General features: G+C 45.6%; 1 protein-coding gene across 4 annotated transcripts in view; it reads left to right on the top strand.

Moving 5' to 3' along the window:
- The window catches only part of PLXNA4 (plexin A4), a 467,181-nt gene that overhangs the window by 278,915 nt on the left and 166,702 nt on the right, over positions 1–21,564 (top strand). Inside the window, exon 5 of one of the 4 annotated variants that reach the window (XM_072918518.1) lies at positions 13,501–13,701. The exons of the other annotated variants lie outside the window; for them this stretch is intronic. Coding sequence (XP_072774619.1) covers positions 13,501–13,587 — 87 coding nt within the window. The 3' untranslated portion in view covers positions 13,588–13,701. Of the gene's footprint in view, positions 1–13,500; positions 13,702–21,564 lie in introns of those variants that run through there. 4 annotated transcript variants of the gene reach the window in all.

The following is a 21,564-nucleotide window of genomic DNA, read 5'->3' on the forward strand; positions in this document are numbered from 1 at the left end:
AGGGGACACATCAAGGCTAGAAACATCTGCTTGAAGACCAGCAAAATTCATGCCTTGAGAGCCAGGAGGTTTAAAGTCTGTATCCAAAGGCATCCTGAAAAGGAGGGTCAGAATTGAAGAAATTTTTACATCTTGCATCAAGGCACCCTATAGGAGTTTGAAGGTTTCTGCAGAAGGGGCTTTACTGTACATGTTTGGATAATAAAACAATCCCCATGCTGATAACCATAAAAATGTCTAAATATGATAAAAAACACCATCCACAAGTAAAATTTCCCTGCCAAGTAGCAAGGATATATCCTTCAGCTGAAGCTGGAAACCAAAATGGGAACTGAACTATTGAAGCTTTGGCAAAAGCAAAGAGGAAAGAAGCAATTCATTGGAATCTCATTATTTGGATGCCATTCCTGCGAGGATGATTATTCTGACTTGTCAAGTATGATAACCTCATGCAGAAACTTTTGTTTTCCCCATTTTCTTATTTTTTCTTTTTTCATTAAAAAAAAACCCAACAAAATCCAATCAACAAAAAACTGCCTTCATAAGAAATCTTTGGGTCGAATGTTCAGTCACTTGGAAAAAGATGTTAAATAAAACACATGTATGTGCTGTGGAGGCAGTTGCTGGGTGATGGGTAATATATGCAAGAAACCACCATCCAAATGCAAAAAGAGGCTCTGGAGGCACCAACAAAGACATGTATTTTTGGTCACAGAGACAATTGTGCCTTTTATTTTTTACCTCATTCAACATTTTTCATGAATGCATTCATCTCCCTCTTAATATCAGTCTTTTATTTATAGATTTTTATTTAAGACTTGACTGTCATTGTTTGGAGAAGACAATGAAACCAAATTTGTGTCAGTTCTTACTCTTGTCCTCTGCGTTTCCAGGAAGAAAAAATTTCTGTGTCTCTGTGTAAATGTATTAAAGTGAAAAATCCCCAAACAAACCCAAACCAGAAAAACCAAACCAAAATACTAAACCCAGATAATCCTTAGATTTCTTTTTCTACAGAATCAAAGAACTGTTGAGGTTGGAAAAGACCTCCAAGATCATTGCATCCAACAATTAACAAAGCATTTCCAAAGCCACTACTAAATAATATCCCCATGTGCCACGTCTATAAGTCCTCAAACCCAGAGCAGAAGAGCCTGATGGTCCCTTGTTAGGTTTTAGGCTTATTAGGAAGACAAAAGAGAAAGTTCCTCTTCCTGCTGAGTTTGAGTGTGTGGGAGGAGGGTTTGAAAACTCCTTTTTCAGGCCCAAAGCTCTTTTCAACCATCCAGAAAACCCTTGGCCTCGTTCCTGCAGGTGCCTCCAGTAAAACTTCCATGGGAAGCATGGGAATGGAGTGCCTGGCTAAAATTAGCATCTGGGAAGGGCCCTGAGCACAGAAATCCACTCTGGAAAGGAGACCGTGGCAAAAGGGACCATTTTGGGAAGAGCAGAGTCATCCTCCCTTGCATTCACTCAGCGCTGCAAATTCCCGGAAAATTCCTCCTTGTGCATCAGGCTCGGGCGTTGGGAGAGGACACGTGGGGCCGTGGGTGGGTGAAAAGCACACAGACTTCCAACAGCTGGCACTCCTGCTGCCACCCACGGCAGAAAAAGGGTAAGAGAGTTGGAAAAACACCGAGCCCAGCAGATTGCCAAAAACCCGCCGTGTTCCCCTCGTCCGGCTCATCTGCACTGGGGTCTTGCTGACACAGGATTGGGTTTTCCCTGTCCTCCTGCACCTTGATTCACTTCATTCCTGCCCCAAATGGAGGCTCAGCTGGTCGAAATTCTCGTGCTTTATATGACAGAGAAGTCAGATGGCTTCCTGAGGTTACAGAGAAAAAGGATGAAGGCCCTGGAAGCTGCAAGGGCTCAGCTGTGTGTCATCCGTGCAGGGTGAACAGGGGGAGATGCAACGTGAAGAGATGGGCTGTGAGGGGGAACTTATCACCTCCAATAACTCCTGGGGGTTTAGCACTAGAGGAAACTGCCAGGGATCCAGCCAGGAGCTGTTATCACCCCTGGTGGGAAGATCTGGCTTGGCCCTCGCTGACCTCATTTCCCTGGCAGCATCATCTGGGTGCTCATAAAAGTATCAGGGAGATAAAAGAGGTATCTTTGCAAGAAATGTCTCTGTTGACTGCCAAGGAAGCTCTTTTTTCCTCACAGGAGATTTGTTTTCTCCATCTGAGTCTGATTTTATCTGACTCTCTCTGGTTTGGATGCAGTTCCCACATCCAGGATGCAGGAGGAGGGTGGAGGAAGTCTCTGGGCTTTTCTCAAATTCACCATCTCTCACCTCTTTCTTTGTGGAACTGCTTTCTGTTTCTCCTGTTTTTGCCTTGATGGGAGTCCAAGGTGGGGGTTACCAATTATTCCATTAATTTCCAATTAATTTATTTGCTCCCTGGTACCCTGCCTGATGTATCCATTAGAGGGGAATTGAGAGCCAAGGGAAAACAACTTTGATGGATGAGACACCAGGTGCTTCTGGACAGCTCTCTGAAGTCAAATTTTTTACCCAATTTTTCACCAAATGTCCCTCACACTTGGCCTTACCAGACTTGGTCTAATTTTGCAGGGGAAGATGCAGAAAGTCCTTGGCAGTTATGCATCAGGAAAAAAAATGACAAAACTCAAGCTTTTCTTTTAGTTAGACTTTTCTCAGGAGATGCAAATGTATATAAATCCTCAGAGTTTGTCTCTGATAATGTGAATTCCCAAAGGGCTCAGCCCCAAGTGCTGGGAAGTGTCCAGGGAAAGGGTCTGGGGCTGACAAGAGCAGTGGAATGCTTGTGTCTGTCTTGGAGAGTTGGTGTGATCATGGCTTTCTGCTGTGGGCTGATCTCGGATTATTTAATCTTTTTCTTCACTCTGATGTCAGTGATGGTAATCCTCTATATCCCTTAGTGGATCTGGACACAAAGGTGCCTAAATAATTGTCAAATTAGGCTTGATTTGGCTGTGGTGGCCTCTCCAAGGGTGCCTGAAGTTTGGCACTAGGTGGGCCTTGGGTTCCTTCTGAAGAAAGATTTATCCATCACACTTCAGGAGCCAAGTACTTTTTGGGATACCCCATATCCCAACCACCTTCTGGGCTGGAGCCTCTTTCCTCTTCCAGCTTTGGGCCTGTCTTGAAAAATATTGGAATAGAAAGAAGAAAATCTCCTGAAGCAGCACATGCCCACTAAGGCTGACTCTGGTAGAAGTGCTGATGGGTAATCACAACAATCTTAAATATATAATTTTTAAAAAGCTCTGGTCAGGAAGTCACTGGTAAATCAAGTTTCAGCCAACACAATTTGCTTAAAATTGGCTCCAGTTTTATCCGTGTCCCTTTTGTAGCCTTTTACATATTAATACAAAAGATAATGACACTGATGAATATCGTCCAGCAAATGCAGGGAGGGGCCTGATGGGAAAATGAGCCATTATCTCCCCTCCACGTCCAGGTGCAATCTTCTGTCCGTGTCTCCAAGAGGCCCCAAGTGATTTATTGATAGGACAATCTGATTTTGGTAATTAAAATTGATTTTCAGCTTAAGCTTTGTAAATACAATGATCCATAACAAACGTGGGTCACGTTCTGGGGGAAAGTGGGAAGAGGGAATCACGAAGCTGAGGATGCCAGGAGGAGTGAGGTCTGTGAGCTGCACTGGGCTCTGCAGGGCATCCCAAAAAAGCCTTGCAGAGTCCCTGGGAATGTGCTGATCCCGCTGTTGTTGGGTGGCAGCAGGACTGCCCTGGACCTGGATTCCAACATTATCAACTCTGGAGGCTCCAAGGGCTGCCAAGAAAAGCAGCTGGGTCTGGGAGCAAAATACTGCTTGCTACTGGGACATGGTGTGGAAAAGGAGCACAGGGAACAGCTGGCTCCTGGGGTGAGCTTTGGGGACTGTGATTTCAATCCCATCACTCACACCCTCTCCTTTAACCTCCTCTTGATGGAAATCCACAGATCTCAGAGCAGGCCACAAAGGTTCTCCCTCTGCTCTGCAGCCAAGCTGGGAGAGCTGGGGGTGTACAGCCTGGAGAAGAGAAAGCTCTGGGCAGAATTTATTGTGACTTTTCAGTACTTAAAGGGAGCTTAGAAGAAAGAGGGAGAGTGGCTTTTTACTGGACAAATCCTGATAAGAAGTGGTTTAAAACAAATCCTGATAGGAAGTGGTTTAAAAGAGGAGATATTTCCATTTGATGTTAGGAGAGAATTCCTGGCTGGGAGGGTGAGGAGCCCTGGCACATCTGCCCTGGATCCCTGGAAGTGTCCAAAGCCAGGCTGGATGGGTCTTAGAGCAGCCTGGGATAGTGGAAGGTGTCCCTGACATGGCAGGGGTGGCACTGGATGATCTTTGAGGTCCTTTCCAACCCAAACCCCCCTGTGACTCTATGAAATTTGTTCGTGGCTACAGCTGAGGGTTGAGAGCAGAGCATCTCCTGCTGCAGGGCTCTGCCACCACCCCCCTCTGCCCACTCACTCCTTGAAACATCTTTCCCAAAACCTTTCCATCTTTCCAAAACCTCTCCTCTTTCCCTGTGGGGGTGGCCTATCCTGTGGCAAGGACAGGCTGTGCCCACCCTGCAGGTGCACAAAATTTCTCAGCTTTGGATGTTCTGTGGCCACCACGAGCCAGAGGGATCTGTGCTCCTTTTGGCAAAAAAAACTTGGTGAGCTCAAGCACCTTTTCCTGCTTGTGCCTCAGTTTCCCCACTCATTCAGGGCAAGGAAAGCTGGTTTTCCTTCTGTGAGCAGGCTGTGCTGCCTTTGAAGTGTACCTCTGTCTGGAGCAGGAATGATGTCCCTGGGCTGTCCCCATCCTAAAAAACTGAGCTCTGCTGGGAGATGTGCACGCTGCAAAGGGCTGGGAGCTCTCTGAAATCCGAGCAGAAGAGATCTCTAAGCCTGAAGCCCTCCACCTCCTTCTTCCCCAGGCCAAGCACTTAAATCACTCCCTTTTGAGGTTGAGAGGGAACATGGCAAGCCAGCCCACACACTGGCTGTTTTCTGCTTCTGAGCCCTTTTTCCAAGCCAGCCCACTTTTGTAGCACGGCTGCTTCCATTAGCTGATAATCTCACTGTACAACTTCTCCAATTGCTTTTGGGAAATCTCAGTGCATAACATCTATTACTTTTCCCTTGCCTACCTTGGCAGTAATGCTGCAGCTTCAAAGAACTCCCCACAAGTTAGTTAAGCAAAAGACCTCCTGCTTGTAAATCCATGCTGGCTGTCTCCTCTAATCCAATTATGCTTTACAAGGTGCTTCCCTCACTAAATCCTGAAAAATTGTTTCTGATATTTTTGCCCACAATTTATGTTAAGCTCCTCGGTGTATAATTGCTTGTCTAATCGTGTGCTCCTATTTTTGAATAATGGGGTTAGGCTTGACATTTCTGCAGTTCTCCTGTGTCATCTGAGAACTGCTAAAATGTTATTACTCAAGGCTTCACTCACGTGTGTGTGCTAATTTCCTCCAAAACTGAAGTTTGTGTACCTGAACCATGTCTGCACTGATGGCTTTGGTTGTCATTAATGTCCACTCATCAGCTGAGCCCTCTTTTTGATTCAAAACAGGTGAGAAGTGCAGCTGAAGTAGCACAAGTCCTACTCACAGTAGTAGTTCTGCTTCTACTCCGAGTATGAGAGCTGGGACTTAATTCAGTCTCCACCTTCAGGCACCAGGAACCTTCAGCAAAAGATGTGGGGCTTTGTGCTGAGGATCTTTCTGGCACAAAAAAAAAAAGAATTCCTATTCTTGTCTGGAGAAAAGGATGCTCAGGGGATGTTTTATTACACCCTACAAACATCTAGAAGGAGCTCGTGGTGAGGTGGGGGTCAGTGGGTCAGGCTCTTCTCCCAGACAAGTGACAGCATGAGAGGAAATAGCCTCAAGTTTTGGCAGGGAGATTCACATTGAATATTAGACAAGATTTCCTCACTGAAAGAGTGGTTAAGCATTGGAAGAAGCTGCCAAAAGCAGTGATGGAATCACCACCTCTGGAAATATTCAAAAACTGAGCAGATCTGGCACTTCACCCTATGGTTTAGTGCGTACAGGGGTATTTTGATTGGAAGTTGGATTTGATGGTCTTGGAGGTCTTTTCCCACCTTAATGATTCCACGGTAAGTGAGACAGAGTGAAAATTTAACAGAGTAGAAATCCATTTGGATTTTGATGAAATGTGTCACTTTGAGCTTACGAACCTAAGTGAAATATGTTGTTTAGTCTTGTAACTACAGCATTAATAAAGTTGTCCCAGCTAAGGAAGAAATAAGAAAGACTCCTCTGACCTCAGAAACAAACAAGGCAGAGTAACCCAAGAATTCTTTCTGTACTTTCTGACAAAAACTGAGTACAAGTGCAACTAGCTGTAAGTGTAACACAAAATCAGCAAAATAAATATGCATACACCTATTGTAAAATCCTATACATATAGAAATTAGTCAGGATAATAAAAAAAGATCAGGAGTTCTCAAGGGTACACATGTCCATTAAAAAACAATAAATCCCCACATGTGTCCACAACACTATAAATAAACATACCATTCCCTACAAATCTTTATTAAAATTGTAAATTTTTATTTTTTCTCCATGTTTCATAAGCGACTATCAAGTGGGTCTCCCACAGCCCAGAATCTGAAAGTTTTGCCACTCAAATCTGGGATTCTTTTGGATTCAGGAAGACATCATACCCCTGAGGTAGGAAGCTGGCTTTAAATTTTGAGGATACAGGCAATAGTAGAGGAGGCAGCTGAGTAGGAGGAGGTTTATTTGCCTGCCCTTTTCCTGTTTTCAAAGGCAGCAGCAACTTCCCAGGCAAATGTCTCTGTCTGTGATGGTGGCATCAGCTGGGAGTGTTTTTTACACAGCACTGGCAGGGAGCTCTGTTGAGATGTCACATCGTCACACAAGCAAGATTTAGGGAATAATCCGTGCTGTACCATCAGCAACACCACGGGTTTGAGCCAGATGAAGGAAAGTGGCAGCTTCTTGCTGGCAGCCAGACAACAAAAGGGATGGAGCTGCAGTGGGGATGGAGCAACAGATGGGTTTGAACCTTAAATAGACTGGTCTTTTCAAACCAAGAGGAAGAGTGGTGGTTCCTCGTGCTAGAATCCTTCCTAGCCAAATATCACATTTGCAATCCTCAGCCTTTCCTTAAAGTTTAACAAAAAAAAAAAAAAAATAAAAAAGAGGAGAAAAGAGCAGAACAGCTTCTCTAGCAAATCCCTCTTTTGAGGCTGATGTTTTTAACCTCTAAAAAGGAGGGAACAGCTCCCCAAGCCTGAGCTCCCACAGCCAGGTGAGATGTGCAGATTCCAGTTTCCAGTCCTGCTGGATGAAGGAATAGTGGCTGCAGGGACCTGGAGAAAACAAAGCAGAAAAGGTAAAACCTAGGTAAAACCTGAAAACTGGTTTGTTAAAGGTGGAGATGCACTCTGCCCTCCCTCCTTTCCCAATAATCTGTGGGGTTTGTCCTGAGCTTATCAACATCCAGCAGCCAGGGGAGCTCGAGGATGCTCTGGGAATTCAGCTTTGTTTTCCAAGCCTGGGAATTCTTGTCTAACAACCAGGAGAGGTTTTCATTTCCTTCCTTTTGGTGGACAATTTGAAGAGCATCTCTTGTTCTCATGAAAGGTGAAAATTAATTGTCCTCACTCACCATTTCTGCCTCTCAGAATGTGACATCGGGGATTTCAGTGATTCCTTGTAACAGGGACAATCATTTCTCAAGCAGGGACAGGTTCTGCAGAGAGATCTCCCAGACTTCTGCTCATTAATGACTTATTTATGCTGGCTCATATATATTTATCCAAAATATGATCTCTGGAGGATTATTCTGCCTCAGACCCTCCATCTCCTGTACTTTGGGTCCAAGTTCTGCTCGCCTCCCACCCCTCCAGCTGTCCCAGATAAACTGCTACCACAGGTATTTCCAGCAGAACTCCTGATCCTCTAATTCCTTTCTGGGGGGAAAGCTGTATTTGGAAAAAAGATTATTCTTATTACTCCAAAACCAGCTCAGCATTTCTAAGTTCAGGTGCACAACTTGCAAATTACAAGTTTTTTGCCTCCTCTCTGATGTGCTGAGCCTAAAAACAGCTCCTTGCAATCTGTCAGGGCTCAGTGGACTGAATTCTGTGAACCAGCATCTCCCCACGGAGGTTTAATTTCAACCCTTGCAGTGGGTCCTGGCAATGATTCTCTCCATTGTTAGGATTTCCCCAGGACAAGGATTAAGGTGGTAATTTATGTTTTAGTCCTCATTCTTTCATTCTAAACAACATTCCTGGTGATGCATTTGCAAGCAGAGGCAGAACAAAACCACCCTCAATAAACACGAAACAATTTTTCAGCTTAATGCTTTAACGTGATTTTTAATTTAAAAAAGAATAACTGCCTAGACATTTAGAAGACTTAAATTATAAACCATTATTATAAACCATTCTCTAGGTGTTAGAAAATACAGATACCTAATACAAGGCCCTGGTTTTTATAGGACACTTTCCCCTTTTATGAAGCATCTCACTGGAGTTGACAGCAGAAACAGGAGATGGAGAGGGCTAGATATTAGTTTTTATTAAATCTGTCAATTTCTAAGTAATTAAGGAAGCATTTGATAATAAATTGTACTTCTAAATCATGCTTTAATCTCTGTTATTTTGCCAAAATGGTTTCTTAGTGAGCCTTTATGCCTGAAAGCACCCCTGGGCATTTGTTCCCCATCTGTGGGGAGCTGGGGGAGCTGGTGGCATTTAGATCAGCTTTTGGCTTCCCCCACTTTGTCACTCAGAGAATAAACCCTCTGATAGATGGCAGTGTCAATAAAAAGGTTAATATTTTTAAAAGCTAGATAGATCTTTGTTTAGCTGCCATTTTGTGGAGTCCTGCAGTTCTGTTAGGAGGAATTTGCCCATCCCTGGGTTGACTAATTGGTGTCTGAGCTATCCTTTGCAAGAGGGGCCAGGCATCAACTTCTGCTTGAAAAAATGTATGAAAAAATAAATTAAAAACCACAAACAATGCCAAGGAAGTGGAGAAGTTAATTCTAAACTATGACTAAATGTTCTGGTGAAATGGAATTTTACTGAGATCTGACCTGTCTGGAGTCATAGGAAAATGAATCAATTAGATTCTTTTATAAAAGGATTATGATTTCTGCAGTTCTGCAGACATGATCTGGGGGGAACTGTTCAGTCTACACTCAAAAAACCCAATTTTGATGATTTTTCATGGGCTACTCTGAATTTTAAGTTAGGGATTCAGATGTGGTCAAGTTGTAGGAACTACCAGTGATGGTCTCACTGATGCTACAGAACAACATCTTAGAGGAAATGAGGAGCTGTGGCTGCCCCTGGATCCCTGGCAGTGTCCAAGGCCAGGCTGGACAGGGCTTGGAGCACCCTGGGACAGTGGAGGGTGTCCCTACCCATGGCAGGGGGTGGGACTGGATGAGCTTGAAGGTGCCTTCCCACCCAAACCATTCTGGGATTCTGTGAAATCCTGGTCTAATTAGGTGGGGATTGAATTCATTACTCTCATCTTGGTAAATATCTTTTACACCACCAGTCAACATCCTCCTCTTTCCCAGAGTTTCCAGCATCACAAATGCTGTAAATCTGTGAGAGATTCCAAAACAGCAAAGAATCTGGATTCCTGCACTAATATTTGAGGAATTCTGCTGGAATTTCCACAGAATCACAGAATCATTCAGGCTGGAAAAAACCCTCCAAGATCATCAAGACCAACCATTAACCCAGCACTGCCAAGGCAAACACTGAGACATCCCCAAATCCCACATCCAGGTGTTTTTTTGAGCACTTCTAAGGATGTGATTCCACCCTCCCCGGGCAGGTTCCAATGTCTGACCACTTTTTAAGTCATTATTTCCCTGTGAATTGTCTTTAAAGCCTGTCAATAGCCCACAACAACTCTGATATAAACCCTCAGGAAAATGAGGTGGAAAAGGGAGCCCCTAACACAGCAAACTAATTGCTGGGATGTTTATGCATCAGCAGAAAACAAAACACACCTAGGGCGATGAAAAACTTCATCTCTGCTGTCTGTGTGGCTCATCTGGAAGAGGCAATTCATCCTTGTCTGGAAAATATGGCAATTACTGTCCCAGTCCCATTACAGGCCTGGTCACGGGGTCAGGCAACTTGTCTTGTGAAATCTGCATCCTGATGGAGAAAATGGAGTTTAAAGCTGAGCAAGAGGAAACCCGTCTGCAATATAATAATAATAATAATAATAATAATAATAATAGTACAAACTTTTCACTTCACATAAAGCCTGTGTGCCTAGCTAAGCTCTTTTCAGCCCAGGCTGACAATTATGGTTGGAACTATTTGGTGACTACTTATAAATTCATGGAATTGAAAGCTAAAAGAGACCGGCGTGATTGTCTAATGCGATCTGCATAACTCAGGTCACAGAGCTCCTCGGGGAGATGTCTGCTCTGAGCCCTCAGCTCAGCAATATTTCATATCTTTTAGGAAAACAAACTGAGCTGAGCTAAATGTTTCCAGGGATTCAGAACATGCTTTTCTAAACATCCCCCATTAGCACCAGGCAATCCCAGCAGTCCCGGAGCTTCACAGCATCCTTGGGAGCTGCAAATAGGATCTAACTCTTGCTGTGCATGGGGAGGGGGAAAAAAAAATAGATTTATCCCACCTCCCTTCATAAGGAATGGGCAGAAATTGTCCTTGGTGGGGTTTGTGTCCGTTTCAGAGATGCTTTGGCCACATGGAGGGAACTGGAGATTAAAAAAATTCTAAATAAAGGATCTCTGGCCAGGGAGGGATTAGAGCTGGGCTCCTACCTGGTTTGTATTCCCTTCTTCCCAGAATATTTCTGTTTCCAAAGTTATAAATAAGATCTTCAGACAGGAAAGGATGTTTGGGAGTTGTTGATTCAAGGAATGCTGGCTGAAACACTTCCCTTCACCTCCTTTTGGGCAAACACCCATAAAATCTGTGTGTCCTCTGGAGGAGATAAAGGGACAGGAGCAATGAGCTCTCGTGTTTTTCTGAAACAAGAGCCAAAAAGGTAACTCCTGGCATTAAAGCAGGACACCAACAGCTCTCCTTAGGTAAAATCCCAGGCAGCTGGAAGGAAACTCTCCTCCTCACCTATTATTTTGGTGAGATTTGAACCTGATCCTCATCTGGCTTGATAACACATTCCTAATTTCCTGCTCTCCATAAACGCTGAGGAAACCACTCTGCTGCCTGTGCCGGGTGAGGGCTTTTCTCCACGCCTGCTGTTGGGTTAATAAAGCAGGGGCAGGGATTGCTGCTTTGGGACGAGGCAGGCTGTAATCCTCGGGAAGCAGAGGTGAAATTGCTCCTTCAGGACATCCATTATTGCCACCAGGCTGCACCCGTGTGGGCAGGAGAGAGACAGACAGACAGATGTCATAGATCCGTAACGGGCCGGGAAAAGCTGTGGTTATAATTTTATGGTTCACCGGTGTGAAATGGAATCTGATAAATAAAAGAAATGTTCCCCACAGCCCCTTTGCTGTGCTGTACAAGCCTGACAGGGCTTACAAATGCTGAGAGCTGGCTGCCAGGCTGGGGGTGTGCACACACAGGAATGGCTCAGGATGAGGAGGATTCGGGAGCATCAGCACCTCTGCTGATTCTATGGGTGGATGGAAGGAGGCCAGACCCAGCGTCCAGAGCTCAGGAGAAGGGATATCAGCTCGCCCAGTGTTGCTGTCGAGGCAGGACGGGAATGAATAGACTTGACTCTGAAGGCTGTGAGAGTAAGACTCCCATTTATTCAAAATACACGGCTCTTTTATACAGAGCTTCATGAGGACCAAATCCATTGGTTCTGAAGTGAAAACAATCTACAGCATTGGTGCAAAGTGCTTGACGCACAGTGATAGAACTTAACTATAAACAATGTGAAAAACAAGAGAGATAAAGAATTATTTACATTCTTCTCCAGCTCTTTCCCAGGCTTTTTTCCTGGCTAGAAATTCTCAGTTTCTTTCTTTGACTGAATCTGAGACCCACAGCCCAGCTTCCCTGCGCTTCAGCCAGTCTCTGCACCAGAGGGTTTCTTAGCCAGGCCATGAGTGGCCACAGCAGTATTTAGACAGCGGCCAGTTTAATAAAACTGGTGTCAATCCTCATGCCAATGAAAGGATGAGTGTGTTTGACCTTCAGGCAGCCACATCAGTGCTAAGCCTGGCTTTCTTCTCATCCCTGATGCTTTTAATTCCCTGTTCCCTTCCTGGAAGGGCCTGAGGGCCACAGGCAAGAAGCACAGTTGGGATTGTGTCTGCATTGGCTGGAGAAAAGGAGGAGCAAAGGGCAGCAATGAGAAGGTCACCTCTGCTGCTGAGATGGGGAAGCCAAGTGCCCTGAGCTCTGCAAGAAGACTGCAAACTCTTTGAAGCCTCTGGTTTCTTTTTTGGGATGAGGGTGAGACATGGATAAAGGTGTTCAGGGGATTCCAAACTCTCTGAAGCCACTGGCTTCTTTTTGGGATGAGGATGAGACACAGATAAAGGGGTTCAGAGGATTCCAAAGTCTCTGAAGCCACTGGCTTTTTTGGGATGAGGGTGAGATATTCAAAAGGGGTTCAGGGGATTCCAAACTCTTTGAAGCCATGGGCTTCTTTTTTGGGATGAGGGTGAGATATGGTTAAAGGGGTTCAGGAGGGTCAACAGTGTCCTGCCAAGAGGCAGAAATGTCACCTGCCTGTGAGCCAGCCCTGCAGGGAGGTGCTGGGGCTGCCCCAGTAGCGAGGAAGCTTTGCTGTCCCAGCTGCTGGGGCTGGAGGGGAGGACAGAGTCCTTTGAGCTGCACAGGGTGCCTCGTGTTTCAGAGGTGTTCTCCAGGCACCTGGCACTGCTCCTTGCTCTCATTTCTGTCCCCTTGCATTACCTGCCAAGCACGGCTCCCTCCTTTGTGGCCAGGGACAAAAGGGTATTTGGGGGTTGTATTATTTGGGTTGTATTTTTTTTTTTTTTTTATGGTGAGCCCTGTGAAATGCACCTGAGCAAATCCCCCAGCCCAAACCCTTTTGTAAGGGCTGCCCACAAGGGAGGCAGGTGTAACCAGAGCCCTGGAGCCAGCGTGCCTTTGATCTTTGAGGTGGAGGGCTGCTTTAAGGTGCCTTAGCGGGCTAATCCCACTCTCTTTCAGGGTGCCAGTTTGGGAACCACCTGGATGGAGTTGGCAGGGGCTTTGTGGGGTCTCTTGGGTCCTTGTGCTTTGTGCCCAAGCCAGCTGGCAGCGTTGACCTTGTAGTCATCCAAGAACACCATCCCCAGTCCCTGTCCCTGCCCCCCTGGACAGCGCTCCCACTCACCAGCGGCTTTTGTGAACTCAGGGCTTGGCTGGAGGAGCTGAAACGGGATCTCCCTGATTCACAGAGCAAGAAGCTGTACCTCAAATTAAATTTGAATAGTTCCCCGCAGGGACAAAAGTTCTGTTTCGCTGCAGAGCCTCATGCCAGCTGTTTTTTTTTTTTCCCCAGGAAATCTGGGCGCCGGGTCTGTCGTTCCATAAAAAGAAAGGTGCAGTGGGAGTCTCGTCTTTCTGCTTTGGCTGGAGAGAAATGTGAAAAAATTCACCAGAGTACAAATGAAACTAATTGGAGGAATAAGAACCTTGTGTGCTGCTGCTTAGCACAAGCTTAGGGATCGTGCAGAGGTCTAAATTTAGGGTTATTACCAGGAGTCAGGAGGTTTTTACATCTCCACAGGTTTCCCAGTGCCCAGGTTGATCCTGTCTAACTTTGGGCTCTTCACTGGGGAATTTAGGTGTAAAGATACAATAAACAGGTACTGGTTAATGCATAGCTCTTCTGAGGATGACTTTGCACACCTGAGACCTGAGTTATCCTAATCTAAAATGCTGGGGAATACATTCATGATTTGGGAGTGTTCAGCCTCCTGCTCTAATTATTCCTGAGGGGTAATAGTAAGGAATGTTGAATAAATCTGAAGCTCCTGATTTGGGCTAAATGGCATCTGGGCAGTATGATTTTATGAAAAATAAAATATTTCTCAATCTGTAAGGAAATATGTGATCCACTCTTGAAGGCAATAATGAAGTTTTCTTTGTGGATGCCCTGTCTTTACCTTTCCACACAGTGCTTGAGACAACTCCATAGCCTGTTCCCATTTAAAAAAAAAAGTCCCAACCCTTAAAATAGCATGAAGAGATCTCTGAAATGCCTTAATATTTGGCAGCTCTCAAAAAGCCTGAGGGTTTCCCTAGTAGTATTCCCCAGGGATCAATATTGGGCCTAAATCTATTGAAAACTTTCATGAATTAGCGGGAGGTTGATATTAAATCCCACAGATAAATATTCAGCGGAACAACGATTAGCACAGCATTAACCACGACCAGGGCACAGCGGTTGAGTGACTTTGGCTCCCTCAGACAAACCAAACACAAACTTTGCTGTGTCACAGGAAGGAATTTCGGTCAGGCTGGGAAGTGGGAGACGTGTCCTAGAAAGCAATGACTGGAATGGATGAGGGGCCCATTCCTTCACATCCTTCCAAAGGGCTTTTTCCTCATCTGGCGTGTTGTAGAAGCAGGTTGACATCATCCTGCACCCTTGGAGGACAGTGGGAGAGCTGTAGCCATGCTCTGTGGCCAGATGGGAAAAGCAGGACTAAATGATTTGTGGGAAGTGGGAAGGTCTCATAGGGTTTGGAAGCATCTCAGGGTTCATTTATCAGTAAGAATGTTGAGGAATAACTTGATCAGGGTCTCTGAGCATCTTCACAGGGTGAAAACAGCAGGTTAAAGGGCTTTACAACCTAGAAAAAAAGACCAAAATAAAGATCAGTGGTTGGAAGCCAAAGCCTGATGAATTCACAGGAAAAGTAAGGCCCCTGGAAGCTTTTAAGGGTGTGAGTGATTAGCTGCTGGGACAAGCTGCCATTTGGAGGATTCTCCCTGTCCTGGTATCTTCCCATCATAACTGGAGGTCTTTAGCTGAGGCAAAATGCTTCAGCTAAACCCAGATGATCTGGTTCAGCCTAAGAGAAGGTGGGTAGTGGCCTGTGAAGTACAGGAGGCGAGGACAGATGATGTAGTGGTCCCTTCTGATCTTAAAACTTATGCATTTTTATGATCCCTGAATTAAATATTCTTGGGCTTTCGTTTTATGGCAAGATGAATGCCTGGGAAAGCTGGAAAAACACGTGTAGTGCTTCATCCACTGAAATATGGGCACTGGGATGGAGCAACCCTCGCTGCACTCAGTAGGAATTCTGCATTTCAAACCCCCTTTGTGAGTTAAAACCACACAGAGAGGGAGCTGGGCTTTGCTGGGATCTTCTTCCCTCTAATTCCACACCAAAACAAACAGCAGGGGTATCTAAAGACAAATAAACGTGCCCCAAAATAGAGACCTGCATCTCTGCCTGCCCACTGCCCCTTTTGGCAGCACTAATTACCCCCCAAAATTTGAGGGCTCCCACAGGCACCAGCTGAGCAGGGAGTGCTTCTCAGGGTGTGCAGTGCTGGGATGACCCCAAGAGTGTAAAAGTTTATTTTCCCCCGCCTGTGCAGCCAAAGAAGGAGTCTGGAATGTGTAGGATCAGCTTCTCAGGTTATTTTTCGTTATCTATAACATTCTTTCTCTGACCTGCTGAGCTCCATCTAGCAAAGAGGCCATGGCAATCTGCCTCCTGCCTCAGGTGGCATTTACATTTTATATCAAAATTACGTGTATTATGTTTATAATATTGTGCCAATATTTATGATCGATGTTAGACAGTGTGTCTCTACCTTAAACCAATAGAAAAGTGTCACCATCACACCAAGACATGGAGGGCAAGGAGAAGGAGAAGAAGGTCAGGACACACCCAAATCCCTCCATCTTGTCCTCCTGAACCCCATTCTAAAAACCCCAAAATTCTACTTTTCCACCCTGTGTTAATTCAAATATCACACTACTCAAACCCTTGTGGCTTGTTATTCCTCATACAAGGTTGGCAGTGTTTTCCACAGGCTAAAATGGAAGCCACAGGTGTTTTTGACTTCGTGCCAAGGTCTCTGAGCCCCTTGCCAGGATCTGGAGACAGCCAGGGTGGTCAGAGGGATGTGCTGGGCTCCCATGGGTGCTGTCTGCTTTTCTCTCCTTTAATAAACTGAGACATAAATTTAAGGCTTTGGGAATAGCCTGCTTCACATCTTTCTCCCTGAATCCTGCTTAACTCTTGAGTGAAACCCTCAGGAAGGCTGCTGGTGGTGAGAGCTCTGGAGAGGCAGAGGTGCTGTGATAGCCCTGAAAGCCCCAATTTTGGGGCTGTGGATTGGGTTGGTGTGTGTCTGCTCAGAACAGCTGCAAGCAAACATTATCACGGCTCTCCCTGCCTCACATCTGAAGATTTTGGGCTGCAGATTAACCAGTGTGACCTCAGAACTCTTCAGCTGATGTTATCACTCTGATTGATGCTGCCTGTGGAGCTCCTGTCAGAGAGATTTGAGGGCACTGAATGGAGAATGAGGTGTAAAAGGAGAGGAGGTGGGGATAGGAGGAGAAAAATTGGGGTGGGGTGCGTGTGAGGGTGTCTGGGAGCAATCCAAATGCCCCTTTTTGTGGCAAGAGATGTGGGCTCTGGGGGGCTGTGTGAAGATCAGTGCCACTGCACGCTCACTCAGTAAAAGCAATCAAGTTTTATGAGCTACCTGCCTCTGATAAAACAATCACAGATCAATCTGATATGTTGTGTTTGTCACCTGGGATGAGCCTGAGGGACGTGGACACCCCTGTGGCTCAAACTGAGAGGTGACACCCTGCTGAAGGCAGTGATTTTATAGTTTTTGGTGAGATAAGAGCCTGAGAGCCCAGGGAGGGGACAAGATGATGAAGGCCACAAAGAGATGATCACGAAGCCTCTTGTTATGCCCAACATGTGGCTAAAAATGATAAATAAATGGTTAAAAGAGAAAGGATGAGCACAAGTCTGATGAGGAGAGGCTGAGGGAGCTGAGAAGGGGCTCAGCCTGCAGAAAAGGAGGTTCAGATGGGACCTTGTGGCTCTGCACAAGTCCCTGTCAGGGACACAGTTTGGGCTGTGCTCACAGGGAATAGGATGAAACAGCCTCAAGTTGTACCATGGGAGGTTTAGGTTGGAAATTCAGGAAAATTTGTCCATGGAAAGCGTGGTCAGGCATTGGAACAGACTGCCCAGGGCAGTGGTGGAGCCACCATCCCTGAAGTGCTCCAAAGCCCTGTGGATGTGGCACTTGGGGACACGGTCGGTGGTGGCCTTGGCAGGGCTGGGTTGGACTCAGTGACCTTGGAGGGCTTTTCCAGCCTTAATGGTTCTGTGATCAGAGGTACAGGGTGGTTTCCATGTGGGAGGTGACTGAAGAAGCAGGAGCTCCTCAGCCCTGAAGGAGGTGAGCTGGGGTGTATGGGGAGATTGGCAAACTTAGGAGTGGCAGGAGGGGATGGATGGGAACTGACTGCTCAACACCTCTGCAAATACAAGAATTACAGGGCATGAAATTAAACTGTTGAAAAATCAAGTCCTGAACAAATGAAAGCAGGTGATTCCTTCAAGCAGTGGGCTCTGGATCTGTGAAAATCCCTGGCAAAGCATGCTGTGGATGCAACAATGCAATTTCAAGGATAAACCAAAATAATAAAAAAAACCCAAATAAATAGCTCTTTGGGCTATGATGGAGAAACAGACAAAATACAGAAGTTTCTTGAATGAAAATAGCCAAAGGCTGGGAAGTTGCTGGGGACATAAATGTGTGTTACTCTGGTCATATGCTTTCCTTTTGGGCCATGGCTGAAGGAACAGGGATATGTGGGGTGTTGGTCCCAGCCAGTACAGCAGTTCTGTGTGGAATTATGGGGGATTCCAAATGTGATTGTAACTGAAAAAGGGGAATTTATCAAACTGCCCCAATTCCTGTAGCCTGATAGTGCTGGCAGGGGTTGCATCCTGCACAAGGGAGTTGGATCAACACAGTCCTTCAGGAACTGCCTGGATCAGGAGTGGTGGAGCCAGAAACCTGGGAGAGGGTCAGGGTGCCAGGGGAGAGAGAGGAGGAAAAGTTCCTCCAGGCAGTTGGATGAGGATGAGGATGGAACTTCACAGCCCAGGGAGATATTCAATGTGTAAAAATGGAATCTGTAGTGGTGACAGGATTGAATTGATGGGAATGGACACAGTGAGATACCTGAGAGGAGAATTAATCTATGGCAAGGTGCTCACTGATAACTGAGGATAAGGATCCCTTCCCATGATGGGGTGTTGGAACCAGATGATATTTAAAGTCCCTTCCAAACCAAGACTTTCTCTGATTCTGTGGTGGGAACATCTGGGAAGAACAACATGACCTGGAAAGCACCATCACCAGCAGAAACAACTCCTAACTTCTCCCTGTATGTTTTAACTGTTCAAGCCTCCACCAAGAGCCTTCAAGTGATGCTGGACTTTGACAAACCCATTGCAGTGGCATGAATTCCTTCACAGGTCCCAATTAAATCTATTTATAGCCTTTTTGGAGCCTGGGTAACAATCTCTCCCTTGCTCTGCAGCCACGCTCCAATGGCCACACAGGCACCAGCTCTCATTAAGCCCAGGCTGGCCCTGAATTAATTGTGACATGAAGCTCTTTTTTTGAAGGCTTTTGAACACAAATGTTTAGCCAAACCTCATTTGTTTCACAGTTTACAGAGTGAAACACTTGACCAGGGGATCAAGAATTGGTGTAAACAAGGCAGGGGGGACGTGAAAGTACCTGGATGCAGCAGGGAGAAACAAGGATGGAATGCTGCAGGCAGAGGAAATCAGCCAGACCTGATGGAAGAAGGTGGTTGGCTTCATCAGGTTGGGGTGAAATCACCTCTCTCTCCTTCCACACCTCTGAGCTGCTGGACTCTGATTTTTACAAGGAAATTAAAAGATTTCCCTGCCTTGTGGCAATGGGATGCAATCCCAGCTGAGGAAGGTTTGGGCAACTTTGGTAAGGAAAAATGGGTGAATTTGGTGGAAATCTGAACTGAAACCTCTGAGTGTGTGAAACACTTTTCAACCTCCAAGTTCCCAGCAGGATGCTGTGTCCCCTGCTCCTCCTGGAGTGATGTTTTTGGGAGGGGAGTCATTATGGAGAGAAGGAATTCTTTGAAGAAGGGACGGCACGGGGCAGAGGCTGAGCAGGGAAAACTGGGAACTTGCCAAACCTTTAAGAAAAGGACTGAGATAATCTTTGTTATCTGTCTGTTCCCTTGTAAATACAGCCAGAAGAGAGAGCAGGGATGAGGTTGGTGTGAGGGCTGGGACAGAGCAGATGGGGAAAGGCTCCTGTTCAAACACAGCCCCTGTCTCCACACAGGGGTTTCTGAGTTCTGCAGTGGTTTACAAGCCATGGAACACAGGGGATTTCCTACAGCACCCTTCACGAAATTAAAGAAAATATATTTTGTGTTGTCACTGGTTGTTCTGGTGCTGCAGTTATGAAGAGGGGAGGCCTGAACATATTTGAGGTGACAAAATTTGAGGAAGAGCAGAAAATGAAGTGTGGGAGTCACCTCGCCCAGTGACTGTGGTGTACATTGTAAATGTCTCCACCTGACCTGGCTGTCCACACTGCTTTATATTCAGCGAGCAGACACGGGCACATCCAGGGTGTGATTTATCTCCTGCCTGCTTGACATCTGAAACAGAGAGCAGACAAATCCTGCCCTGCAAAAGGTCTCTCCTTCAACAGAGCACGAGTTTCTAGCTTAGAATTGGACCTGATGTTGCAGACAGAGTTTAGTGAGAAGGCAAAGCCCTCTCTTTTCACACCTGCCATGACAGAGCTGTTCCCTACAAGCTGCAAGACTGACAGACCTGATAGATCAGAAATGAAGCCCAGCATGGTTTACATAGAAAACCCTTGATTTGAGGGGTTTTCTGAGCCAGCTGCAGGGCAGGGTCCTGCCAAGGGGCGCATGAAGAGAAGAACTGCACTGCAAGGTGTGCAAAGCAAATTTCACTGCTGGAAGAGCAGCAATCTCATCCTGAGAGCTTCTGACGGGAGCTGCCAACACTCAGCCTCACCTCAAAGTTTCCTGGAGATGTTGCCACAGAGGCTGTGGGCATCAAATAATTCTATTGATCTTCTTGGTGTACCTCTGTTGGTGTGAGTGTCGTGTGGTTGTGACTGGAGATTTGTCGCTATTGGACAAGAAATGAGTACACAGAACTTGGAAATTCAAAGGAGAAAAAGAGAGTGTTTTATTGGAACATCTGGTATTTATATAATTCCAAAGGTGACCGTGGATTGGAGGATGGAATTAACCACCTATTCAACCACACCGGTCCAAAGATCGATCAATAATTTCTCTCCGCCTACAGAGAAATATTTAAACTATTCTATTTTTACATGAAATTGTGTGAGAACTCTGACTCTCGAATATGTAAGCATTATCAGAAGGCTAAAGAAGTTTTATGAGAACTTTTAACACTTTCAAAAGAACTATGAAAGAAAACTTAACACTTTTAAAAATCAGGGCAACAGGGATTTGCTCTGGCAGTGCCAGCGTGGAGAAATCTCTCACCAAAGAACAGAGAAAGGAGAGGAGGAGGAGCAGCAAACACACACCTGGAGGTTGGGGGCCCTTGGTGAACAAAGATATTTGATCAGGTAATTTATCCTGCCACGTAGCAGGACACTGACCCCCACTTTAATTATTGTGTCATCTGTCCTTGACAGCTACTGCTGCTTCCAATTAACGCCCTTAATTAAATGCTCAGTTTTCCAAGGATGTAAGCATGGATTTTCTGGGAAGAGGGCTACGATGAAGAGGCAGAGCTTGGGGGTGTCTGATGAGAAATGACATCCCCTGTCCCAGTGGGACTGGCAAGTTATGTGCTTATCCTGCAGAAGGGGCAGGCTGGGATCCAGCCCAGCTCCTCTCCCAGCAGTGTGACACCTCCCTGTGTGTGAGTCCTGTTTCTCATCAGGGTAAATAAATAATGTGCCTCAGCTCCCTAGGCTTTGCTTTTCCCTGTCCCTGCTTTTTTATTGGGTCTGTAGGTCAGGTAATAAGGCACAGGATATCAAATATGACCGAGGAAATCCCAGTCCCTTTGTCCATAATTCAGGCCAGAATAAAATCAGCATCTTGGGATCTGTGCAGGTGACTGAACACCCTCACTAATTTTTATAAAGGTGCAGAAGTGCTTCAACCAGGTGGTTTTTTGCCTTCCTCTATTTAATAAACTGCATTATCATGAACACTCTCTATTCAGGGCTTCGAAATCAAATAAGCTCCACTCTTAATCTTCCTGCAGTTTTTCGGGGCTGGCTGAGCCTTGAAAGATAGCAGCATTCACAGAACCCACATGGCTTGACAGAGCCACTGTTCAGTGTTTTGGAAATGTATCTTTTGACTGTTGGGAAGGAAACTGGCTACTTAAGATGCCTTTTTGTACATTTAAATTAACTTACTCCATCAGACTGAATAAATCCTGCCGCTGTATTAACATCCAATTATAACAGCAGAGATTGAGCAGTGATTCAGGTTTTGACCAGAATGTTGGCAGTTTAAGGGGGAAAAAGAAGTAAT

Source organism: Taeniopygia guttata, chromosome 1A, assembly GCF_048771995.1.
Source record: "Taeniopygia guttata chromosome 1A, bTaeGut7.mat, whole genome shotgun sequence".
NCBI classification, from domain to species: domain Eukaryota; kingdom Metazoa; phylum Chordata; class Aves; order Passeriformes; family Estrildidae; genus Taeniopygia; species Taeniopygia guttata.